The following is a 23,069-nucleotide window of genomic DNA, read 5'->3' on the forward strand; positions in this document are numbered from 1 at the left end:
CCTTAATTTTGCTGGACCCCAGGAGGAATAGCTGCTGCCTTGGCAGGAACTACTGGGATCATCATAAATACAAATACAGCAGACACACAAACACATTACATGCGCGTGCAAACACACAGTACACTGTATTCACACCACACCCATCCCCGCCCACACACACAAACACATGACATGTACACTACCGTTCAAAAGTTTGGGGTCAATTAGAAATGTCCTTGTTTTCGAAAGAAAAGCTATTTTTTTTGTCCATTAAAATAACATCAAATTGATCAGAAATACAGTGTAGACATTGTTAATGTTGTAAATGGCTATTGTAGCTGGAAACGGCAGATTTTTTATGGAATATCTACATAGGCGTACAGAGGCCCATTATCAGCAACCCTCAGTCCTGTGTTCCAATGGCACGTTGTGTTTGCTAATCCAGGTTTATCATTTTAATTTATCATTAGAAAACCCTTTTGCAATTATGTTAGCACAGCTGAAAACTGTTGTGCTGATTAAAGAAGCAATTAAACTGGCCTTCTTGAGACTAGTTGAGTATCTGGAGCATCAGCAATTGTGGGTTCGATTACAGGCTCAAAATGGCCAGAAACAAATAACTTTCTTCTGAAAGTCGTCAGTCTATTCTTGTTCTGAGAAATGAAGGCTATTCCATGCGAGAAATTGCAAAGAAACTGAAGATCTCGTACAACGCTGTGTACTACTCCCTTCACAGAACAGCGCAAACTGGCTCTAACCAGAATAGAAAGAGGAGTGGGAGGCCCCGGTGCACAACTGAGCAAGAGGACAAATACATTAGAGTGTCTAGTTTGAGAAACAGACGCCTCACAGGTCCTCAACTGGCAGCTTCATTAAATAGTACCCGCAAAACACCAATCTCAACGTCAACAGCGAAGAGGTGACTTCGGGATGCTGACCTTCTAGGCAGAGTTGCAAAGAAAAAGCCATATCTCAGACTGCCCATCTTAATCTTTTCTTTTTATTGGCCAGTCTGAGATATGGCTTTTTCTTTGCAACTCTGCCTAGAAGGTCAGCATCCCGGAGTCGCCTCTTCACTGTTGCACGAGATCTTCAGTTTCTTGGCAATTTCTCGCATGGAATAGCCTTAATTTCTCAGAACAAGCTTTTCTTTCCAAAACAAGGACATTTCTGACCCCAAACTTTTGAACGGTAGTGTACGTGCAAACACACAGTACACTCTATTCACAGGACCACTGTACTATGAGAGTAGTACCACACCTATTCCTGTTCAAACTACAATACGTTCCTATTACTATAACAACACAACACCACAACACATACCACACACATACCATATGTTCACATACAGTGCTATAGGAAAGTATCCAGACCCCTTCATTTTTTCCACATTTGGTTACGTTACAGCCTTATTCTAAATTGGATACACACAATACCCCATAATGACAAAGCGGCAACTGATTTTTAAAAAAATTAGCAAATTTTTGCTAATTTATAAAAAAAAGAAATAGAAACAGAAATACCATATTTACATAAGTATTCAGACCCTTTACTATGACACTCGAAATTGAGCTCAGGTGCATCCTGTTTCTATTGATCATCCTTGAGATGTTTCTACAACTTGATTGGAGTCCACCTGTGGTAAATTCAATTGATTGGACATGATTTGGAAAGGCACACACCTGTCTGTAAAAAGTCCCACAGTTGACAGTGCATGTCAGAGCAAAAACCAAGCCATGAGGTCGAAATAATTGTCCGTAGAGCTCAGAGACAGGATTGTGTCGAGGCACAGATCTGGGGAATAGTACCAAAAATGTCTGCAGCATTGAAAGTCCCCAAGAACACAGTGGTCTCCATCATTCTTAAATGGAAGAAGTTTGGAACCACCAAGACTCTTCCTAGAGCTGGCCGCCTAGCCAACCTGAGCAATCGTAGAAGAAGGGCCTTGGTCAGGGAGGTGAGCTCCAGAGTTCCTCTGTGGAGATGGGAGAACCTTCCAGAAGGACAACGATCTCTGCAGCACTCCACCAATTAGGCCTTTATGGTAGAGTGGCCAGACGGAAGCCACTCCTCAGTAAAGGGTAAATGACAGCCCGCTTGGAGTTTGCCAAAAGGCACCTAAAGGACTCTCAGACCATGAGAAACAAGATTCTCTGGTCTGATGAAACCAAGATTGAACTCTTTGGCCTGAATGCCAAGCGTCATGTCTGGAGGAAACCTGGCACCATCCCTACGGTGAAGCATGGTGGTGGCAGCATCATGCTGCGGGGATGTTTTTCAGCGTCAGGGACTGGGAGACTAGTCAGGATCGAGGGAAAGATGAACGGAGCAAAGTACAGAGAGATCCTTGATGAAAACCTGCTCCGGATTGCTCAGGACCTCAGACTGGGGCAAAGGTTCACCTTCCAACAGGACAACAACCCTAAGCACACAGCCAAGACAACGCAGGAGTGGCTTCATGACAAGTCTCAGAATGACCTTGAGTGGCCAAGCCAGAGCCCGGACTTGAACCCGATCAAATATCTCTGGAGAGACCTGAAAATAGCTGTGCAGTGACCTCTCAGAGCTTGAGAGGATCTGCAGAGAAGAATGGGAGAAACTTCCCAAATACAGGTGTGCCTGAATACTTATGTAAATGTCTTATTTCATTTTTTTTATATAAATTTGCAAACATTTCTAAAAAGCTGTTGTTGCTTTGTCATTATGGGGTATTGTGTGTAGATTGATGAGGGAAAAAACCTATTTCATCCATTTTAGAATAAGGCTGTAACATAACAAAATGTGGAAAAAGTCAAGGGGTCTGAATACTTTCCGAATGCACTGTATGTTCACATTTCCATGGAAACGTACCCAACCATCTAAAAATATCATAAAGCACTAATCTAAACTCAACTTAAAAGTAGGACAAAAAAAAGAAAAGTCCATAGTAATGACTTTATGTACTTGATATTCTGAGCAGGAACAAGGAAGCCGAATAGTGTTGGGAGTAAATCCTCCTTAAAAACCGCTCTATAGATGAATATTAATCAAGAGAGGCCCTGGGGGCCATATAGGCTACGTCTCAAATGGCACCGTATTCCCTTTATAGTGCACTACTTTTGACCAGGGTCCATAAGGCTCTGTTCAAAAGTAGTGCAATATGTAGGTAATAGGGTACCATTGGGATATCATCCTACTCTGTTCCAGTCAAGAGTAAAAACTAATGAGTTTGGTAAGCTAAGCTGTGAGAGAGGAGAGAAGCAGCCTGAAGTGGGTACACACACACACACACAAACACACACACACACACGCACAGGTGGGGTATAGGACAGGGGGTATGAGACTTGACAGGGGGTGTTTTGTGAAAATATATTTTTTGGGAGAAGAACATTATGCTCTGTGGAGTTCAGTAAGTCATCATCACTGGGATATGAAATCGTTCAAACTCTTAGCTCTGTGTGTTTGTGTTTATGGGCTGGGTGATGCTGTGCATGTATTTGTCATATTTCTGTTGCACAGTGTTATGCAGATTTCTGTAAGTTTATGAGTTTGCCTTTCGGGGTCACATGATGTTTGACAGGTATTGAATCATCTTCGTGTTTGTGTTTCTGTCTCATATAATGTCACAGTTTTGGTCATGTCTATGTTTGTATTTCTTGTTGCATATGGTGTTCTGCAACTTTCTGTACTCTATGCATTAGTGTGTCTGTGTATTAGTGTGTCTGTGTAATATTGTGTCTGTGTATTAGTGTGTCTGTGTATTAGTGTGTCTGTGTATTAGTGTGACTGTGTAATAGTGTCTGTGTAATAGTGTCTGTGTATTAGTGTGTCTGTGTATTAGTGTGTCTGTGTAATAGTGTGTCTGTGTATTAGTAGGTCTGTGTAATAGTGTGTCTGTGTATTAGTGTGTCTGTGTAATAGTGTGTGTGTATTAGTGTGTCTGTGTATTAGTGTGTCTGTGTATTAGTGTGTCTGTGTATTAGTGTGTCTGTGTAATAGTGTGTCTGTGTAATAGTGTGTCTGTGTAATAGTGTGTCTGTGTATTAGTGTCTGTGCATTAGTGTGTCTGTGTATTAGTGTGTCTGTGTATTAGTGTGTCTGTGTAATAGTGTGTCTGTGTAATAATGTGTCTGTGTATTAGTGTGTCTGTGTATTAGTGTGTCTGTGTATTAGTGTCTGTGTAATAGTGTGTCTGTGTATTAGTGTGTCTGTGTAATAGTGTGTCTGTGTAATAGTGTGTCTGTGTAATAGTGTGTCTGTGTATTAGTGTCTGTGTAATAGTGTGTCTGTGTATTAGTGTGTCTGTGTATTAGTGTGTCTGTGTAATAGTGTGTCTGTGTAATAGTGTGTCTGTGTAATAATGTGTCTGTGTATTAGTGTGTCTGTGTATTAGTGTCTGTGTAATAGTGTGTCTGTGTATTAGTGTGTCTGTGTATTAGTGTGTCTGTGTAATAGTGTGTCAGTGTAATAGTGTGTCTGTGTATTAGTGTGTCTGTGTCTCCTCTTACCTGGAGGGTACAGAGGAGCCCAGGTCAGAGTAGCCGTTGGTGCGCGTCTCGTCCTCGGGGCAGGGGCTGCTGGGAGTGTAGTCCACGTCCTCTCCCTCTCCGTAGTCCTCAAACTGCTCCTCGTTCAGAGAGGCAGAGGAACGCGTCGATAGGTCAGAGGTCACCGATGGGTTTAGCTGACTGCACCTGCAAAAACAGGAAGTAGACTTTCAGGAAGTGGCATTCAATACGTAATTTTTTTAAACAAATTGTACATTCATTTTTAAATTCTAAGGGTGACTATTCAAATTCTGACACTGACAGTGCCGATTTTTTTATAAGATTGCAAATGATATATTTCACATGAGATAGATGAGTTACATGTACGAGCCTAATCTCTACAGTATTTTTTTAATAAAGAAAGTTCATTCATAAAGACACCATGTTCAACACCACACACAGATTAACAACTAAAAGAGGTACTCACTTGTCCCCAGGAAAGAAGAGTGCCCCCAGTCCATCCTCCTTGTCTCCTCCGTTCCTCCCCCCTTCAGAGACATCTGATCCCAGGTTACTCTCCACAGCACTGTCCATGTCTAACTCTGCCCTCTCTCTGCCCTCCACCTCTCCTTCCTCCTCTCCCTCTGGGAATAGATGGCACCCTGGCTCAGGGTTAGGGGACAACCGCGTGCACATGATGATCGGATGGGCAAGGGCTTTGTCACCACGCTGTAGAGAGAGAGAGAGAGAGAGAGAGAGAGAGAGAGAGAGAGAGAGAGAGAGAGAGAGAGAGAGAGAGAGAGAGAGAGATTTGATTAGATTTATTAGGATCCCCATTAACCGACGCCAACGGCGACAGCTAGTATTACAGGGACACATAACGTAAAAGACATTACAGACAGAATACTTTACAATTTACATACTGAAAGGGAGATAGGTGAGCAGGGGAGGTACACACACGGGCATGCGTGCACACATGCACACACACACACACACACGTATACACACTCTCTGGAAAGGGCACACATGCACACACACACACACGTATACACACTCTGGAAAGGGCACGCACACACACACACATCTTTGTGAGGTCAACAGAACTACATGACTACAGGACTATGCAAATAGTACTCTCAGACTTTCAGTCAAAACATTGATAGCGTCTAACACTGATAGACACGTTTTAGGGTTTCAGCAAAGGGCAAAGGTCATTACGTTGGTTATGAGTGAACACTGAGCTCAAACCTAAAATCCAAGTGCTAGAACAAGTGCTCAAATGATGTCTTAATTCATACGAGGTGTTAAGTAAAACACTGAAGGGATTTAATCAGGCTTATGGATTCCTTCACTCTGGGTGTCACAGGAGGTCATGGAGGGTATTGAGTTGGGGTCAAAGGTCATGAGACTGGTCATTCAGTGTCACTCCAACACCTCTAATCCAGTCTAATGGTAATAGAGTAGAGTACGACAGATAATCGGCCGAGCCGATATATCGGACCGATATTGGGCTTTTCTAGTCTATCGGCTATCGGCCCTTCTCTATCGGCTTAGCCAATAGTCCCTCTACATAGCAAAGCTGTTGCTATGCCAGCCGCCACTCACTGCCTGAGCCACGAGCACTGCACAATGCAGACGAATGTCTAGCTGGGAAAATCAGCAGCAGCAAGCAGCAAGCTAGCACATTCTCCAGTAGAAAGGTGCAGTATTGAGAAATGGATGAATTGACACATTGACCAAAATCGAACTCCTGTTGCAAATATAAGTTGTAATAGGGAAAGAAGGAAGTGTTTTAAAATGCCTAAATAAAGGTTGGCAATTGGTTTAGCTACCTAAGAATCTTCCTGCATATTTCATGTTGGAGGGAATGGCCGGCAGGGGATGATTGATTGATGTAGCTCAGTTGGTAGAGCATGGCGTTTGCAACGCCAGGGTTGTGGGTTCGATCAAATAATGTATGCACTAACTGTAAGTCGCTCTGGATAAGAGCGTCTGCTAAAATGACTAAAATGTAAATGTAAATGTTTATGGACCAAGAAAGCTATAGATCAGCGCGTGTGTGTGTTCTCACGTCTCAAACTATTTGCAGATTTGAGTCATTCAGACAGAACGTGCGTCATAGTTTCATATTTTTTCCTACCCTCGCTATCCTTGTTATATATTATGCACATTTATGGATTGGTAGCAAATGTCATCGCCATTGAGCTAGTTCTCATAGTAGCAGTAAACAGCACCAAGTCATATGAGCGATGGAGAGAGATGTAAGGAGATGTGAAAGGGAGCAGAGTTACAGCCTCGCTCTATCCAATCGTAGCAGTAGGATCAAGTTACAACCCGCCCATTTCTTGACAGGTAGCTGAACTAGCCAATTCAGTTGTTTTGAATTTCGTCCTGGCAGCTGAGTTGTTTAGAGATGCGTCCTGACAGCAAAAATAATAATAACTCCAGATCACGGAAAATTACTTAAAATACTAGTTTGATAGGCACCGTGATCGCAAATCATGACGTTACGTTGGACCCATTTGCATTGAATAGATGTTCTTTTATATTCTCAAACTAACAGCAGTGCCTATATGATGTCCTTCCATACAGGCGTGACATGCTGGAGTGATGCTTCTACGCAAATGTTGTTGATCAGTAGGCTAATATAAGACCCAAATGGAAGGCAAACAGATTGTTTGTCATTTGTAGCACCATAGACTCCACTGATTAGCCAAAACAAGCTCAATAACTCAATGTATGCACACACTCCTATTGAATATGCATTCACCTGTACTGTGAGTAGGCCTATGCCATCTTGATTTACCCAGTTTATCAAGAGATTTACCATTCAAATACAATTATTACCATTATGCTGTTATGTAGTTAGATTGGTAAAAATTGTTTGATTTAGAAATTGATGCATTAATGGATACATGGCTGTCTCTGGGACATTTTGACATCAACATTTTTTAATTTAATGATATTGAATATCGGCCTAAAATATATCGGCCATCAGCCTCCTTGACCCCCCAAAATCGGTATCGGCCCTAAAAAATCCACATCGGTCGTTCTCTGTAATAGAGGAACTTGACTTTATCTCTACATGCCTGGGTAGTAGCAGGGAGGGAGAGAAAGAGCGAGTTAGAAAGAGGGAGAGAGGGAGAGAGAGAGAGAGGGAGAGAGGGAGAGAGTGAGAGAGGTACAAAGGGCAGCTCAATAACACACATGTATATCATCCCACACAGAGCATTAGAGGATTAGAGGCTAATAAAGGCATTTTCGCTCAAGGGCTCTCACCCTAACTGCTCTCTCTCTCTCTCTTTCTCTCTCTTTCTTTCTCTCCCTCTCTCTCTCTCTCTCCCCCTCTCTCTCTCCCCATTCTCAGTCTCTATCTCTGTTGCTATACTGGTTGAACTGCTAACGGACTAAAACTCAGGGCTGGAAGCCAAAAGTACTATTCCTAACATCCCTAGAGCTCTGTTGGAGCCTGTCTGCCTCCCAGAACACACACACACATATATATACACACACATAATACACACACACGTACGCACATACACACTCACTATCTGGAAAGCACATACACACACATTTTTGTGCAGACTACAGGACAACGCAAATAGTACTCTCAGCCTTATTACATCACCAGTCAAAACATTGATAGCGTGAAACACTGATAGATACATTCTTAGGCTTTCAGCAAAAGGTCAAAACATGTTGGTTGAACAGGTCAAACAAGGTCTTAAGTGAAACACTAAAGGAATTTCAATTAGGCTCGTGGAATCCGTCACTGTGGGGTGACCCATGGGGTCACGGAGGGTATTGAGGTGGGAGGCCAAAGGTTAAAGGTCATGAGACACTGGTCATTCATTCAGTGTCACTCCAACAGTTCTAATCCAGTCTAATGCTAAGAGAGGAACATGACTTTATCTCTACATGCTGGAGAAGTAGGAGGGAGAGAGGGAGAGAGAGAGAGAGAGAGAGAGAGAGGGAGGTACAGAGGGCAGCCCAATTACACACAGGTACATGTATATCATCCCACACAGAGCATTAGACATTTTAGTCATTTAGCAGACACTCTTATCCAGAGCAACTTACAGTTAGTGAATGCATACATTTTCATACTGGCCCCCCGTGGGAAACGAACCCACAACCCTGGCGTTGCAAGCGCCATGCTCTACCAACTGAGCTACAGGGCTCTCTCTCTCTCTCTCTCTCTCTCTCTCTCTCTCTCTCTCTCTCTCTCTCTCTCTCTCTCTCTCTCTCTCTCTCTCTCTCTCTCTCTCTCTCTCTCTCTCTCTCTCTCTCTCTCTCTCTCTCTCTCTCTCTCTCTCTCTCTCTCTCTCTCTCTCTCTCTCTCTCTCTCTCTCTCTCTCTCTCTCTCTCTCTCTCTCTCTCTCTCTCTCTCTCTCTCGCTATGCTGGTTGAACTGCTAACGGACTAAAACTCAGGGCTCGAAGCCAAAAGTACTATTCCTAACATCACTAAAGCTCTGTTGGAGCCTGTCTGCCTCCCAGAACACACACACCCGCCCCTCGATCTCACACACACATACATACACACACCCTGTAGGCCTATACACACGTACACACACTGTCTGTAGGATTAAGCGACAGCAGCAGGGACCCTGGGGCAGGGAGGGCCAGGGACAATACATGGAGAAAGAACCTGTTTAATATTCCATAGAGGACCAGGAGCGGGGTCTTCACATCTCCATGCCCCAAGGAATGCCACCCAGCACGGGGTAGAGGCAATAAACTAGGCCCCATCTCACCTCTCGGGATGGAAATATTAGACTGCAAAAGAAAGTAGCAGTAGTGGAGGCTAAGAGTGAAGAGTGTAAATTCTATACAGGAAACACACAAAGGCAAAAACACAGTAGGAAGAACTGGTACGATTGTAGGTGAATGGTGTCGATTAACCCAACTTGACACCTGTTGCTGAAGAACTATTTGGGCGTGAGGAAGCCGTTTTGCATAGCCAGTGTGTACAGTGTAGGATCTGCCCTGCTGTGTTTGGTGCTGTATGGTGAGCATGGCTACGAATGGTTACAGTACAGTTCAGTATACAGAAGTTGAGCAACTTCCAAAGGTCTTCTCCCTTGACTCAACACATGAGACTCAGATAGGGCTTTTACATACAAATGAGCCTCCATTAAGTCTGAATTAAAGTTCAGTTGAGGGCAGACGGACGGCCGGACGGACAGACAGACAAAATGCACACACATCCCTTCTGCGGACACACACTCACACACACATATACTCTCACACACACACACACACACACACACACACACACACACACACACACACACACACACACACACACACCGACAGCCAGACAGCCAGACAGCGTCACCCCCAGCCCTGGTAGTCCAGTACAATAGAGGCTGGGACAGTTAGGTCAGGGTGGGTGAATGCCTTTATGCCAGTAAGCAGTTGGTAGCTTAGGTCAGAAGAGACAGGGTAGAGAAGGATGGGGTAGTGGTTTGTTTTGGATGGGGTTCAGCTGGCACTCCTCCAGTCACTCCTGAGCTGTTCTGACAACAGTGGGAACAGGGTGATCAACAGGAGGGGCCGAGGGGGTGGAGTGTGTGTGTGTGTGCATGCATGTATGCGTGTGTAGGAGTGTGCGTATGGAGACCGGCTTCTCTACCGGATCCTTGCACAACAAACTACTCCTGAAAAGCCTTCCGGCCATAACAGCTAGGCTACCATGGGGTAACACATCACTGTGTTCCCAAAAGTGCACCAGGACGCTGTCAGAGAGCCATAAATATAGATGGCTGTGGAGGTTGCCAAATGATCTCACAGCAGCCAGTGGGTGTTTTTGTTTTTGTTTTGGGGGGTAGATCAGCTTTAATATTGCAGGTAGATTGTAACTTCCATCAATGTAATTGTCTGCATCACTTCCAATCCCCCATAAGTTTTGTTTCTTCTCGCAAATATATATATATATATATATATATATATATATATATATATATATATATATATATATATATACACACATACGATATATATATATATATATATATATATATATATATATATATACATACATACAGTTGTAGTCGGAAGTTTACATACACCTTAGCCAAATACATTTAAACTCAGTTTTTCCACAATTCCTGACATTTAATCCTAGTAAAAATTCCCTGTTTTAGGTCAGTTAGGATCACCACTTTATTTTAAGAATGTGAAATGTCAGAATAATAGTAGAGAGAATTATTTATTTCAGCTTTTATTTCTTTCATCACATTCCCAGTGGGTCAGAAGGTTACATACACTCAATTTGTATTTGGTAGCATTGCCTTTAAATTGTTAAACTTGGGTCAAACGTCTCGGGTAGCCTTCCACAAGCTTCCCACAATAAGTTGGGTGAATTTTGGCCCATTCCTCCTGACAGAGCTGGTGTAACTGAGTCAGGTTTGTAGGCCTCCTTGCTCGCACACGCCTTTTCAGTTCTGCCCACTGTCACGGTTTCGGCCGAGGCTGCTCCTCTTCCTTGTTCGGGCAGGCTTCGGCGGTCGTCGTCTCCGGAGTACTAGCTGCCACCGTTCTATGTTTCTTGTTCGTTTGGTTTTGTCTCTTTGTAACACCTGTCCCTTGTTTGTGACAGAATGGTGTGTCTGACAGAATGGTGTGTGTAGATGAGTGGAAGGAATCAAGCGCAGGAACCAGGATGACTTCAACCGTCTTTTTAGTAACGTTCAACACGTGAACAAAATAGTCGCCAACCCAACCGGGTGGCGCAAAACAATTACGCACAAAACACAGTGCGAAATACACAAGAAAAGCGCACGCAGTGCGAACTCTCGGGACAAGCCAACAACGAGAGAAATGTAACCTACAGAGGCAGTCTGACAATAAACAATCACGCATAACACCTGACCCAAACAAACGAAACTAAATAGGGAACATCATCAAACACAAACAAGGGACAGGTGTTACAAAGAGACAAAACCAAACGAACAAGAAACATAGAACGGTGGCAGCTAGTACTCCGGAGACGACGACCGCCGAAGCCTGCCCGAACAAGGAAGAGGAGCAGCCTCGGCCGAAACCGTGACACCCACACATTTTATATAGGATTGAGGTCAGGGCTTTGTGATGGCCACTCCAATTCCTTGACTTTGTTGTCCTAAGCCATTTTGCCACAACTTTGGAAGTGTGCTTGGGGTCATTGTCCATTTGGAAGACCCATTTGCGACCATGCTTTAACTTCCTGACTGATGTCTTGAGATGTTGCTTCAATATATTCACATAATGTTCCTTCCTCATGATGCCATCTATTTTGTAAAGTGCACCAGTCCCTCCTGCAGCAAAGCACCCCCACAGCATGATGCTGCCACCCCCGTGCTTCATTGTTGGGATGGTGTTCTTCGGCATGCAAGCGACCCCCTTTTTCCTCCAAACATAACGATGTTCATTATGGCCAAACAGTTCTATTTTTGTTTCATCAGACCAGAGGACATTTCTCCAAAAAGTACAATCTTTGTCCCCATGTGCAGCTGCAAACCATAGTCTGGCTTCTTTATGGCGGTTTTGGAGCAGTGGCTTCTTCTTTGCTGAGAGGCCTTTCAGGTTATGTTGATATAGGACTTGTTTTACTGTGGATATAGATATTTTTGTACCAGTTTCCTCCAGCATCTTCACAAGGTTCTTTGCTGTTGTTCTGGGATTGATTTGCACTTTTCGCACCAAAGTACGTTAATCTCTAGGAGACAGAACGCGTCTCCTTCCTGAGCGGTATGACGACTGCGTGGTCCCATGGTGTTTATACTTGCGTACTATTGTTTGTACAGATGAACGTGGTACCTTCAGGCGTTTGGAAATTGCTCCCAAGGATGAACCAGACTTGTGGAGGTCTATAACTTTTTTCTGAGGTCTTGGCTGATTTCTTTTGATTTTCCCATGATGTCAAGCAGAGGCACTGAGTTTGAAGGTAGGCCTTGAAATACATCCACAGGTACACCTCCAATTGACTCAAAGTATGTCAATTAGCCTATCAGAAGCTTCTAAAGCCATGACATCATTTTCTGGAATTTTCCAAGCTGTTTAAAGGCACAGTCAATTTAGTGTATGTAAACTTCTGAACCACTGGAATTGTGAAACAGTGAATTAAAAGTGAAATAATCTGTCTGTAAACAATTGTTGGAAAAATTACTTGCACAAAGTAGATGTCCTAACCGACTTGCCAAAACTATAGTTTGTTAACAAGAAACGTGTAGAGTGGTTGAAAAACGAGTGTTAATGACTCCAACCTAAGGGTATGTAAACCTCCGACTTCAACTGTACATACACATATACATACACATACACATACATACACATATACATATACATATCCTTTATTACTTTCCAACCCCACCACCCCTTCCCTAATTGGAGTAAACTAGTGAACAACAGCCAGTGCGTGTTACCTGAATGCCAGAGGGAGTTGCTTTAATGATGCCATGTGCCATGTTAGTACAAGCTTTATGAGCGTCAGAGAGGGTACAGTTGATCACCACCTCCCAGGATATGCCCATTCTTGCTCTTCTCTAATATTGATATCTCTAGATCACTCACTGGAGTTCTCTGTCTCTCTCTAACTCTTTTTATTTCTCTCTCTATAACTATCTCTCTCTCTCTCTCTCTCTCTCTCTCTGGTTTCCCATTAAAGATCAAGTGAGAGATGGGAAGCCCCCAACAACCTGAGAGACCAAGACCCAGGGGCTGTGGCCTGGTTTCCTGATATCCAGGCCATCACTCATTCCACCCTCTCCCTCTCTCTCCTCCTCTTCCGTTTCCACACATCCCAGGTGAGGTCAGGGGCTGGAGGGTGTGAGGAGAGGGAGAGGGGATGAGATGATGGAGTGGAAAAAGGCTTTTCTATTCCCAAAGAGTGTCCTAATGCCACCAATTAAGCTGTGTTAGCATGTGTCCGTGTGTGTGCATGTGTGTGTGTGTATGTGTGTGTGTGCATACTTGCGTGTGTGTTTGTGTGCGTGAAGAAGTGTGTGCGTATGGGAAGTAGGCAGGGCAAGGAAGGGCAATACCAGCTTCTCTACCTGATCCTCGCGCAACAAACAATCTGATCCTGGAAAGCCTGGTGGCCATAACTAGGTTGCGTCTCAAATGCCACCCTGTTCCCTATATAGTACACTATATGGGAGTCATTTGGCACATATCCTTAGGCTACCTATAGTACACATCACTATGTTCTTGTTATGTTCAGGGGCTGGAGGGTGTGAGGAGAGGGAGAGGGGATGAGGTGATAGAGTGGAAAAAGGCTTTTCTATTCCCAAAGAGTCCTTGGTATGCCATCAGGCTGTTAGTGTGTGTGTGTGTGTGTGTGTTTGTGTGTGCATACGCATATGTGAACTCGGGTGTGTTCATGTTAAAGACTGTACTCAGCCCTTTCCCCCGTCCTTGTGTTTATGATGCCAGATAGTCTCCCATCTCTCCTCTCCTCTCTCCCATCTCTCCTCTCCCATCTCTCCTCTCCCATCTCTCCTCTCTCCCATCTCTCCTCTCCTCTCTCCCATCTCTCCTCTCTCCCACCTCTCCTCTCTCCCATCTCTCATCTCTCCTCTCTCCCATCTCTCCTCTCCTCTATCCCATCTCTGCTCTCCCATCTCTCCCATCTCTCCTCTCTCCCATCTCTCCTCTCCCATCTCTCCTCTCTCCCATCTCTCCTCTCCCATCTCTCCTCTCTCCCATCTCTCCTCTCTCCCATCTCTCCCATATCTCCTCTCTCCCATCTCTCCTCTCTCCCATCCTCTCTCCCATCTCTCCTCTCCTCTCTCCCATCTCTCCTCTCCTCTCTCCCATCTCTCCTCTCTCCCATCTCTCCTCTCCTCTCTCCCATCTCTCCTCACACCCTCAGTCATCGGCCGACCCAGCCTGCCGGACGTCTTTATTAGGCTCATCATGGCCTGCTCACTCAGTGGAGAGAGAAAAGCCCAGCAGTAAAATCACTGTTATTGATGCTCTGCTACACACAGTAGAGTAGAGCAGCTCCAGCTCTGGGCGATGCAATGCTGTTTTTGTGTCTAAAGACTAAAGAGAGGATGATTCAGAAGGACGCATCTCAATAGTCTTAGCTGTCTTCCTCTCCTCGTCTCCTCGCCTTCATCTACACTACAGACATTAAAGGAATTATATTTCAAGGGATACATCTCAATAGTCTAAGATGTCTTCCTCTCCTTATTCCCTTTTCTTCATCTACACTAATATAAAAACACTAGAGGCTCCTACAGATTGTGTGTCACAGGGACAATTGGTAATAAAGTGGGGTCAGTGTCAGTTGCTGTCATGTTGCAGGTAGAGGAGAATGACAGCTACTGAGAGATGATTGCCTGGTGGGTGAGAGCGCTGCACTAAAAGACAGATCGAGAAATGGCTCCACATCGGTGGTGCAAGCACTGAGTTACAATATAAAGTGCTTTGGACAGAAGAGAAGCACTAGATACAGTTACGCCAAAGCATTACTATTAACCAGAAGATGCTGCTGCAGACATTGGGTTTGTGTGCTGTAGTCTGATAGATAGATAGATAGATAGATAGATAGATAGATAGATAGATAGATAGATAGATAGATAGATAGATAGATAGATAGATAGATAGATAGATAGATAGATAGATAGATAGATAGATAGATAGATAGATAGATAGAGAGAGAGAGAGAGAGAGAGAGAGAGAGAGAGAGAGAGAGAGAGAGAGAGAGAGAAAAGAGCGATACAGCACGGATCTCTGGAGAGGAGGATCAGTAGAGCCATCTATTATTCACATCCAGCGCAGCAGAGAGAGGACATGAGAGAGGGAAAAGACAGGGAGAGAGAAAGGAAGAGGAGGGAAAGGAACTGCCACTCCCCTCCAGTCAGACATCCACTGAGGGAGAACAGAGTGGAGAGATTACAGAGCTGGACAGAGAGGGATGAGAGAGAGAGAGGGAGAGTCAGAGAGAAGGGGGGAGAACTGAGATAGAGTGGGAGGATGAAAGATGAAATATGACAATTGAGGCATGAGACTTGACACCAGCTTCACCAACCATGGGAATGACAATTAACAGAAACTTAAGAGGGAGAGGGGAAGGGGAAATAGGGTGTCAGTCAAATGACCGTGGGATGTTTAACCTACACTGTGTGTGTAATATGGTGTGTCATACCATAGCTCTTGGGTAATGCTGTGGGTGGTATCGGACATGGTGAAACGCAAAACAAAAAACATACATAATTCATTTGTTATGGGTTCTAGTTTGAACAATAAAGTTTGCTGGGCAGACACACTTGCTGGAGCACCTTAACACCAATTACCACTAAGCAACAAGCACATCTACAGTACATGTACAATCCATCTCAACTAACTTAATGTATTATATTAGTTCCTGTACTAATATCACTTCATCAGTTACGCAAGAGTATTAGCATCCACATATTCTTAGCTGGACCCACAGTCAAATTATACTCATGCAAATACATGCAAACACTTCTATGCTATTTCGAGCATGTTGTCACACAAACCTCCAGAACACTGATGAATATAGTTTGGTCGAGTCAGCAACGTGATGTTAGTGGGAAAAATAATTTACATTTTAAAGCACCATCTGTTAAGAGTATGGCGAGATAACATTAATATGTTAATATTAAGGATGAAAGATTACAATTGAGGCATGAGGCTTGACACCAGCTTCACCAACCATGGGAATGACTAAGACTCATGATTCCCTAAATTCCATCTGGCAAACAGAAACTTAAGAGGGAGGGAGGGGAACCTGGAGACAAGTTTCCTGTCGTGTTGACGTTCCTGTTACCACAGTATGACTATGGTGTAACTGCAGTAACTATTGACTACTGTGTAATATGGATGCTATATTATACTAGCTCTTGGGTAATATTGGGTGTGTGGTATTGGACACGGTGAAACGCAAAAGACAAAACATTCATCATACATTTGTTATGGGTTCTTGTATGAACAAAAAAGTTGCTAGGGATATTCTAAGTTGCTGGAGCACATTAACAACTACAACTACTCAACCAACCAGCACATATACATGTTGACCAGTTTCTCATAGCAGGAAAAGAATCCTGCAGCAACAGGAAATGTGAATTACTATGTGGATTACAATTAATGGACATTTTTGTAGGGGGTTGATAACATTTTTGTTAGGATAAATCAAGTCTGACATTTTAAAGTGGAAATTACAAACTTTAGACACCTTTTTAAACCTTGAATACACGACAATTTGCTGGGCAGGAAAATTCTCTCTTGACAACAGATAGTACACCTGTACTGTACATGTACAATGTGTGTGTTATACAATAGTAAAGTACACCTCTATGCCACTTCTGAATCATCTCAATTTTAGTTCCTAGTATATTGCAGCATCAGTTATGCAAGCTTATCTTTGGCATTCATGTATTCTAAGCTTGACCCACAGTCAAATGATATTCATGCAAATATATAGACAAACATGTCCATGATATTTACAGCATGTTGGCACACAAACCTCCAGACTTTTTCTTGGAAAAAACACTGATGAATAGTTTGGTAAAGTCATCAAGTTAGTGGAAAAGAGAAATTTCAATTTTAAAGCACCATCTGTTCAGAGTATGGCGAGATAACATGAATATGTTAATACACACATAGGATGAATATGGGCTACATTCATCCTGCTCAAACAGAATTGGAAAGTTGTAGTGACTACTTTCACACATATCTTTCTCTCTCACTCACTCTCTCTCGCTAATGTCATGTAACATTAACAATATTGGAAAAGCCTTAAAACCCCTCTGATCGACAACTACCTCTTTCCCAGGTCTAAGTTTATTTTAAGTGGAGAGACAACACTGTTCCTACTACTCTAATTAATCAAATGGACTACTCCCTCTCTGTTCCCATGTGGTGCTGAAGGTCAATAACATTTGAGTGCTGGACATGTCATTGATCTGCAGCCCAGGGCCAGTGGGCAATCATCTGGACGACCATGCAGTTCACGCTACTATTGATTGAGGAAGAAGGAAGAGGATGGAAGATTGTTTAAGAAGCTGCTTCATCACGACTGAACAGTGAGCATGATGCAGGCCAACATCTCACCATAAAAACAAGGTATATATGCTATACTATGCTATACTTAAGGCCTAAGGACAAGGTTTCCACTGGCAATGTTTCCACTCTCTCTTCTCCTTCTATTTAGCCCAAGAGAAAGAGACAGAAAGCCAATCTATTCTTTCCCCTGCGTCGTAATACCTACTTTCAACTTCCGCATGGGAAATCTGAATGGGTAATTTAGCTATTCCATGTATTCTAGCCTGGATCCTATCATTTCCCCCACCATCTGCATCCCTCTCTCCCGCCGTCCAGAGATGGGAAATATTCAGATAGACTGGATAATTATTCCCTGGATTTAAGTCTGGATGATCTTTTATGGATATTGGGTATGTTGGAGAGTTGAGAGACGGAGAGAAAGAGAGAGATAGAGAGAGAGAGAGAGAGAGAGAGAGAGAGAGAGAGAGAGAGAGAGAGAGAGAGAGAGAGAGAGAGAGAGAGAGAGAGAGAGAAGGGGAAAAACAGAGATAGAGTGGGAGGATGAAAGATTAAGAATTACAATTGAGGCATGAGGCTTGACACCAGCTTCACCAACCATGGGAATGACTAAGACTCATGATTCCCTAAATTCCATCTGGCAAACAGAAACTTAAGAGGGAGGGAGGGGAACCTGGAGACAAGTTTCCTGTCGTGTTGACGTTCCTGTTACCACAGTATGACTATGGTGTAACTGCAGTAACTATTGACTACTGTGTAATATGGATGCTATATTATAATATAATATAATATAAATAATATGCCATTTAGCAGATGCTTTTATCCAAAGCGACTTACAGTCATGTGTGCATACATTTTTTTGTGTATGGGTGGTCTCGGGGATCGAACCCACTACCTTGGCGTTACAAGCACCGTGCTCTACCAGCTGAGCTACAGCTCTTGGGTAATGTTGGGTGTGTGGTATTGGACACGGTGAAACGCAAAAGACAAAACATTCATCATACATTTGTTATGGGTTCTTGTATGAACAAAAAAGTTGCTAGGGATATTCTAAGTTGCTGGAGCACATTAACAACTACAACTACTCAACCAACCAGCACATATACATGTTGACCAGTTTCTCATAGCAGGAAAAGAATCCTGCAGCAACAGGAAATGTGAATTACTATGTGGATTACAATTAATGGACATTTTTGTAGGGGTTGATAACATTTTTGTTAGGATAAATCAAGTCTGACATTTTAAAGTAGAAATTACAAACTTTAGACACCTTTTTAAACCTTGAATACACGACAATTTGCTGGGCAGGAAAATTCTCTCTTGACAACAGATAGTACACCTGTACTGTACATGTACAATGTGTGTGTTATACAATAGTAAAGTACACCTCTATGCCACTTCTGAATCATCTCAATTTTAGTTCCTAGTATATTGCAGCATCAGTTATGCAAGCTTATCTTTGGCATTCATGTATTCTAAGCTTGACCCACAGTCAAATGATATTCATGCAAATATATAGACAAACATGTCCATGATATTTACAGCATGTTGGCACACAAACCTCCAGACTTTTTCTTGGAAAAAACACTGATAAATAGTTTGGTAAAGTCAGCAAGTTAGTGGAAAAGAGACATTTCCATTTTAAAGCACCATCTGTTCAGAGTATGGCGAGATAACATGAATATGTTAATACACACATAGGATGAATATGGGCTACATTCATCCTGCTCAAACAGAATTGGAAAGTTGTAGTGACTACTTTCACACATATCTTTCTCTCTCACTCACTCTCTCTCGTTAATGTCATGTAACATTAACAATATTGGAAAAGCCTTAAAACACCTCTGATCGACACCTACCTCTTTCCCAGGTCTAAGTTTATTTTAAGTGGAGAGACAACACTGTTCCTACTACTCTAATTAATCAAATAGACTACTCCCTCTCTGTTCCCATGTGGTGCTGAAGGTCAATAACATTTGAGTGCTGGACATGTCATTGATCTGCAGCCCAGGGCCAGTGGGCAATCATCTGGACGACCATGCAGTTCACGCTACTATTGATTGAGGAAGAAGGAAGAGGATGGAAGATTGTTTAAGAAACTGCTTCATCACGACTGAACAGTGAGCATGATGCAGGCCAACATCTCACCATAACAACAAGGTATATATGCTATACTATGCTATACTTAAGGCCTAAGGACAAGGTTTCCACTGGCAATGTTTCCACTCTCTCTTCTCCTTCTATTTAGCCCAAGAGAAAGAGACAGAAAGCCAGTCTATTCTTTCCCCTGCGTCGTAATACCTACTTTCAACTTCCGCATGGGAAATCTGAATGTAATTTAGCTATTCCATGTATTCTAGCCTGGATCCTATCATTTCCCCCACCATCTGCATCCCTCTCTCCCGCCGTCCAGAGATGGGAAATATTCAGATAGACTGGATAATTATTCCCTGGATTTAAGTCTGGATGATCTTTTATGGATATTGGGTATGTTGGAGAGTTGAGAGACGGAGAGAGAGAGATAGAAAGAGAGAGAGAGAAAGAGAGAGAGAGCAAGAGCGAGAGCGAGAGAGAGCAGCAAGTATGAGCAGCCACCCACTGGGACAGACATTGATTGGCGAAATTCAAAAGAGGAGGCTTTGATTTTGTGTGCGTCAGCAGAAACAGGAGTGGGGGAGAGAGAGAGACCGAGAGGGAGGGAAAGAAAGATAGACTGGGAGAGAAAGGAGAGAGAGCGAGTGGCATACTGTGGCTTTGCTGGTGTTTCTCTGACTGTGCTTGAGAAGATAAGAACCAAATCCAATCTCATACTGTTGACGCACTGCAGAGCGCTTTTCAGTCTCTATCTCTCTCTTTCACTCTAACTCGGCAGCCGGCACTCAATTCAAGTGCTCTCTCCAACACAATGGAGTCTACCTGTGCAGTCACTAAACAATATTGCTTTTTAAGTCTATTTTACAGTCCTTTACCAGTAGGCCTATGTGTTAACTGTTTAGTCAGTATGTTTCCTTCTCTGAGTACAGCTGAGATTATTTCCAGTGTTTCCTATGTGTGTGTTTTGTATCTTTATGATTCAACCTCTTGCAGCAATGGCGAGACCTTCAGCCCACACAGCGAAAAAACCAAACGAGTCAAAAGAGAACAGGAACTGATGACTCATAATCCAGCAGCATTCTGTGAGGTAAGCACTAGAAGTCTCTATAAGTGTCACGCCCTGGCTCTAGGGACTCTGTTATGTTGAGCCAGGGTGTGTAGTGTCTATGTTTTGTGTTTCTATGGTAGTCTCTAGTTATGTGTTTTCTATGTTGGCCGGTGTGGTTCTCAATCAGAGGCAACGTGAATCAGCTGTTGATTGTTGTCTCTGATTGGGAACCATACTTAGGCAGCCTGTTTGGCACAGTGTATGGTGGGATCTTGTTCCGTGTATGGTTAGTGTTTGTTACCAAGGACTTCACGTATCGTTTTGTTGTTTTTGTTCGTGTGGTGAATATAATAAAGTATGTTCGCATTCCACGCTGCGCATTGGTCTACTCCTTTCGACGATCGTGACAGAAGATCCCACCAAACACAAGTGCCAAGCAGCGTGTTTCGGAGCTAACGCCGGGTAAGGAGATGGAGAAGTTGGCGATGGCCCAGGTGGGCCAATGGTGGTCCTGGGAGGACATGTTCGAGGGCAGAGGACCATGGGCAAAGGTTAAAGCCTTGGCGAGAGAGGAGGTACGGCGCCAACAGTGTCGTCGTCGGACAGGCGAGAGGCAACCCCAAGAAATGTTTAGGGGGGCACATGGCATGGACGACGGGGCTGCTGGGAGGCAGATAAGGGGCGAGTTTGTGGACGAGGAGAGAAGGCCACCGGGTTACGGGAGCCATTGGTGATTAGAGGGAGGAAAAGTGTAGAGGCACGGCGAGAGGTACTGAAGTGTGTTGCCAGTCCGGTCCGGCCTGTTCCTGATCCCCGTATAAGGCCAGTGGTGTGTGTTCCCAGTGCGGTCCGGCCTGTTCCTGCTCCCCGCACCAAGCCAATGGTGCGCGTCGCCAGCCCGGCCCGGCCTGTTCCTGCTCCCCGCACCAAGCCAGGGGTGCGCGTCGTCAGCCCGGTCCGGCCTGTTCCTGCTCCCCGCACCAAGCCTATGGTGCGCGTCGCCAGCCCGGCCCGGCCCGTTCCTGCTCCCCGCACAGTCAGTGGTGCGCGTCGCCAGCCCGGCCCGGCCCGTTCCTGCTCCCCGCCAAGCCAGTGGTGCGCTGCCGTCAGCCCGGCCCGGCCCGTTTCTGCTCCCCGCACCAAGCCTGTGGTGCGCACGTCAGCCCGGTCCGGCCCGTTCCTGCTCCCCGCACCAAGCCAGGGGTGCGCGTCGTCAGCCCGGTCCGGCACATTCTGCTCCCCGCACCAAGCCTGTGGTGCGCATCGCCAGCCCGGTCCGGCCCGTTCCTGCTCCCCGCACCAAGCCAGGGGTGCTGCGTCCGTCAGCCGGTCCGGCCCATTCCTGCTTTCCCGCACCAAGCCTGGGGTGCGTGTCATCAGTCCGGCACAGCCCGTGCCCGGTTCACCGGTGCCTGGTCAGGTACCGGTCAGCTGCTCCACACCGGAGCCTAAGCAATCCGCTCCACCGATGTCCAGTCCAGCTCCAGCCAGCGGGACCAGACCAGGGGCACTACGGGGGGGTTATTAGAGGGTGGTGGTCACGCCCGGAGCCGGATCCGCCTCCGAGGAGGAATGCCCACCCGGCCCTCCCCTGTTCGGTTTATGTTTGGCGCGGTCGCGGTCCGCGCCTTTGGGGGGGGGGGGTACTGTCACGCCCTGGCTCTAGGGACTCTGTTATGTTGAGCCAGGGTGTGTAGTGTCTATGTTTTGTGTTTCTATGGTAGTCTCTAGTTATGTGTTTTCTATGTTGGCCGGTGTGGTTCTCAATCAGAGGCAACGTGAATCAGCTGTTGATTGTTGTCTCTGATTGGGAACCATACTTAGGCAGCCTGTTTGGCACAGTGTATGGTGGGATCTTGTTCCGTGTATGGTTAGTGTTTGTTACCAAGGACTTCACATATCGTTTTGTTGTTTTTGTTCGTGTGGTGAATATAATAAAGTATGTTCGCATTCCACGCTGCGCATTGGTCTACTCCTTTCGACGATCGTGACAATAAGCACTTCAGGTTTCGGCTACTGAGACACACACACACAGACACAAACAAAAATGCATGTGGCATGTGCTGACACAGAAACTATAGACACACACACACACAGTACACACACACACACACAAACACACACTTAGAAATGGACACACACCCTCATACACCCAACCTCATAATTGACAGCAGCTCCTGCATGCTTGTTCTTGGACACCTGTACAGTAGTAGGTCCTCAAGTTTCTCTGTGTACTCAGCTTCTCCAAACCACAATTCATTATGTGCCATTGATCTGTCATGTTGTCAGGGTGTGTGTTTCAAACAAACACACACTCTCTCTTTAAGGATAGGAAGGACCCATTTCACACACCCACAACCCAGAGGGTTTCCCGTCCTGTGGTTTTCAGATTGTCCCTGTATCCCTGTATCAACCCAATTGGTTTCCCAGTAAAAATACCTCAACACAGTCTCCTGTGTACCTCTATGG

The 23,069-nt window shown here is 44.5% G+C and overlaps 1 protein-coding gene across 3 annotated transcripts in view; it reads right to left on the minus strand.

The window, feature by feature from the left end:
- Positions 1-23,069, minus strand: part of LOC121533190 (rab11 family-interacting protein 4A) — an 85,889-nt gene that overhangs the window by 12,005 nt on the left and 50,815 nt on the right. For all 3 annotated transcript variants that reach the window (XM_041838992.2, XM_041838991.2, XM_041838994.2), the window contains 2 exons: positions 4,933-5,174; positions 4,467-4,652 (listed from right to left, as the gene is read on the minus strand). In XM_041838992.2, the coding sequence (XP_041694926.2) occupies positions 4,467-4,652; positions 4,933-5,174 (428 nt within the window). The remainder of the gene's footprint in view (positions 1-4,466; positions 4,653-4,932; positions 5,175-23,069) is intronic.

Source organism: Coregonus clupeaformis, chromosome 20 (genome assembly GCF_020615455.1).
Source record: "Coregonus clupeaformis isolate EN_2021a chromosome 20, ASM2061545v1, whole genome shotgun sequence".
Lineage (NCBI taxonomy): Eukaryota > Metazoa > Chordata > Actinopteri > Salmoniformes > Salmonidae > Coregonus > Coregonus clupeaformis.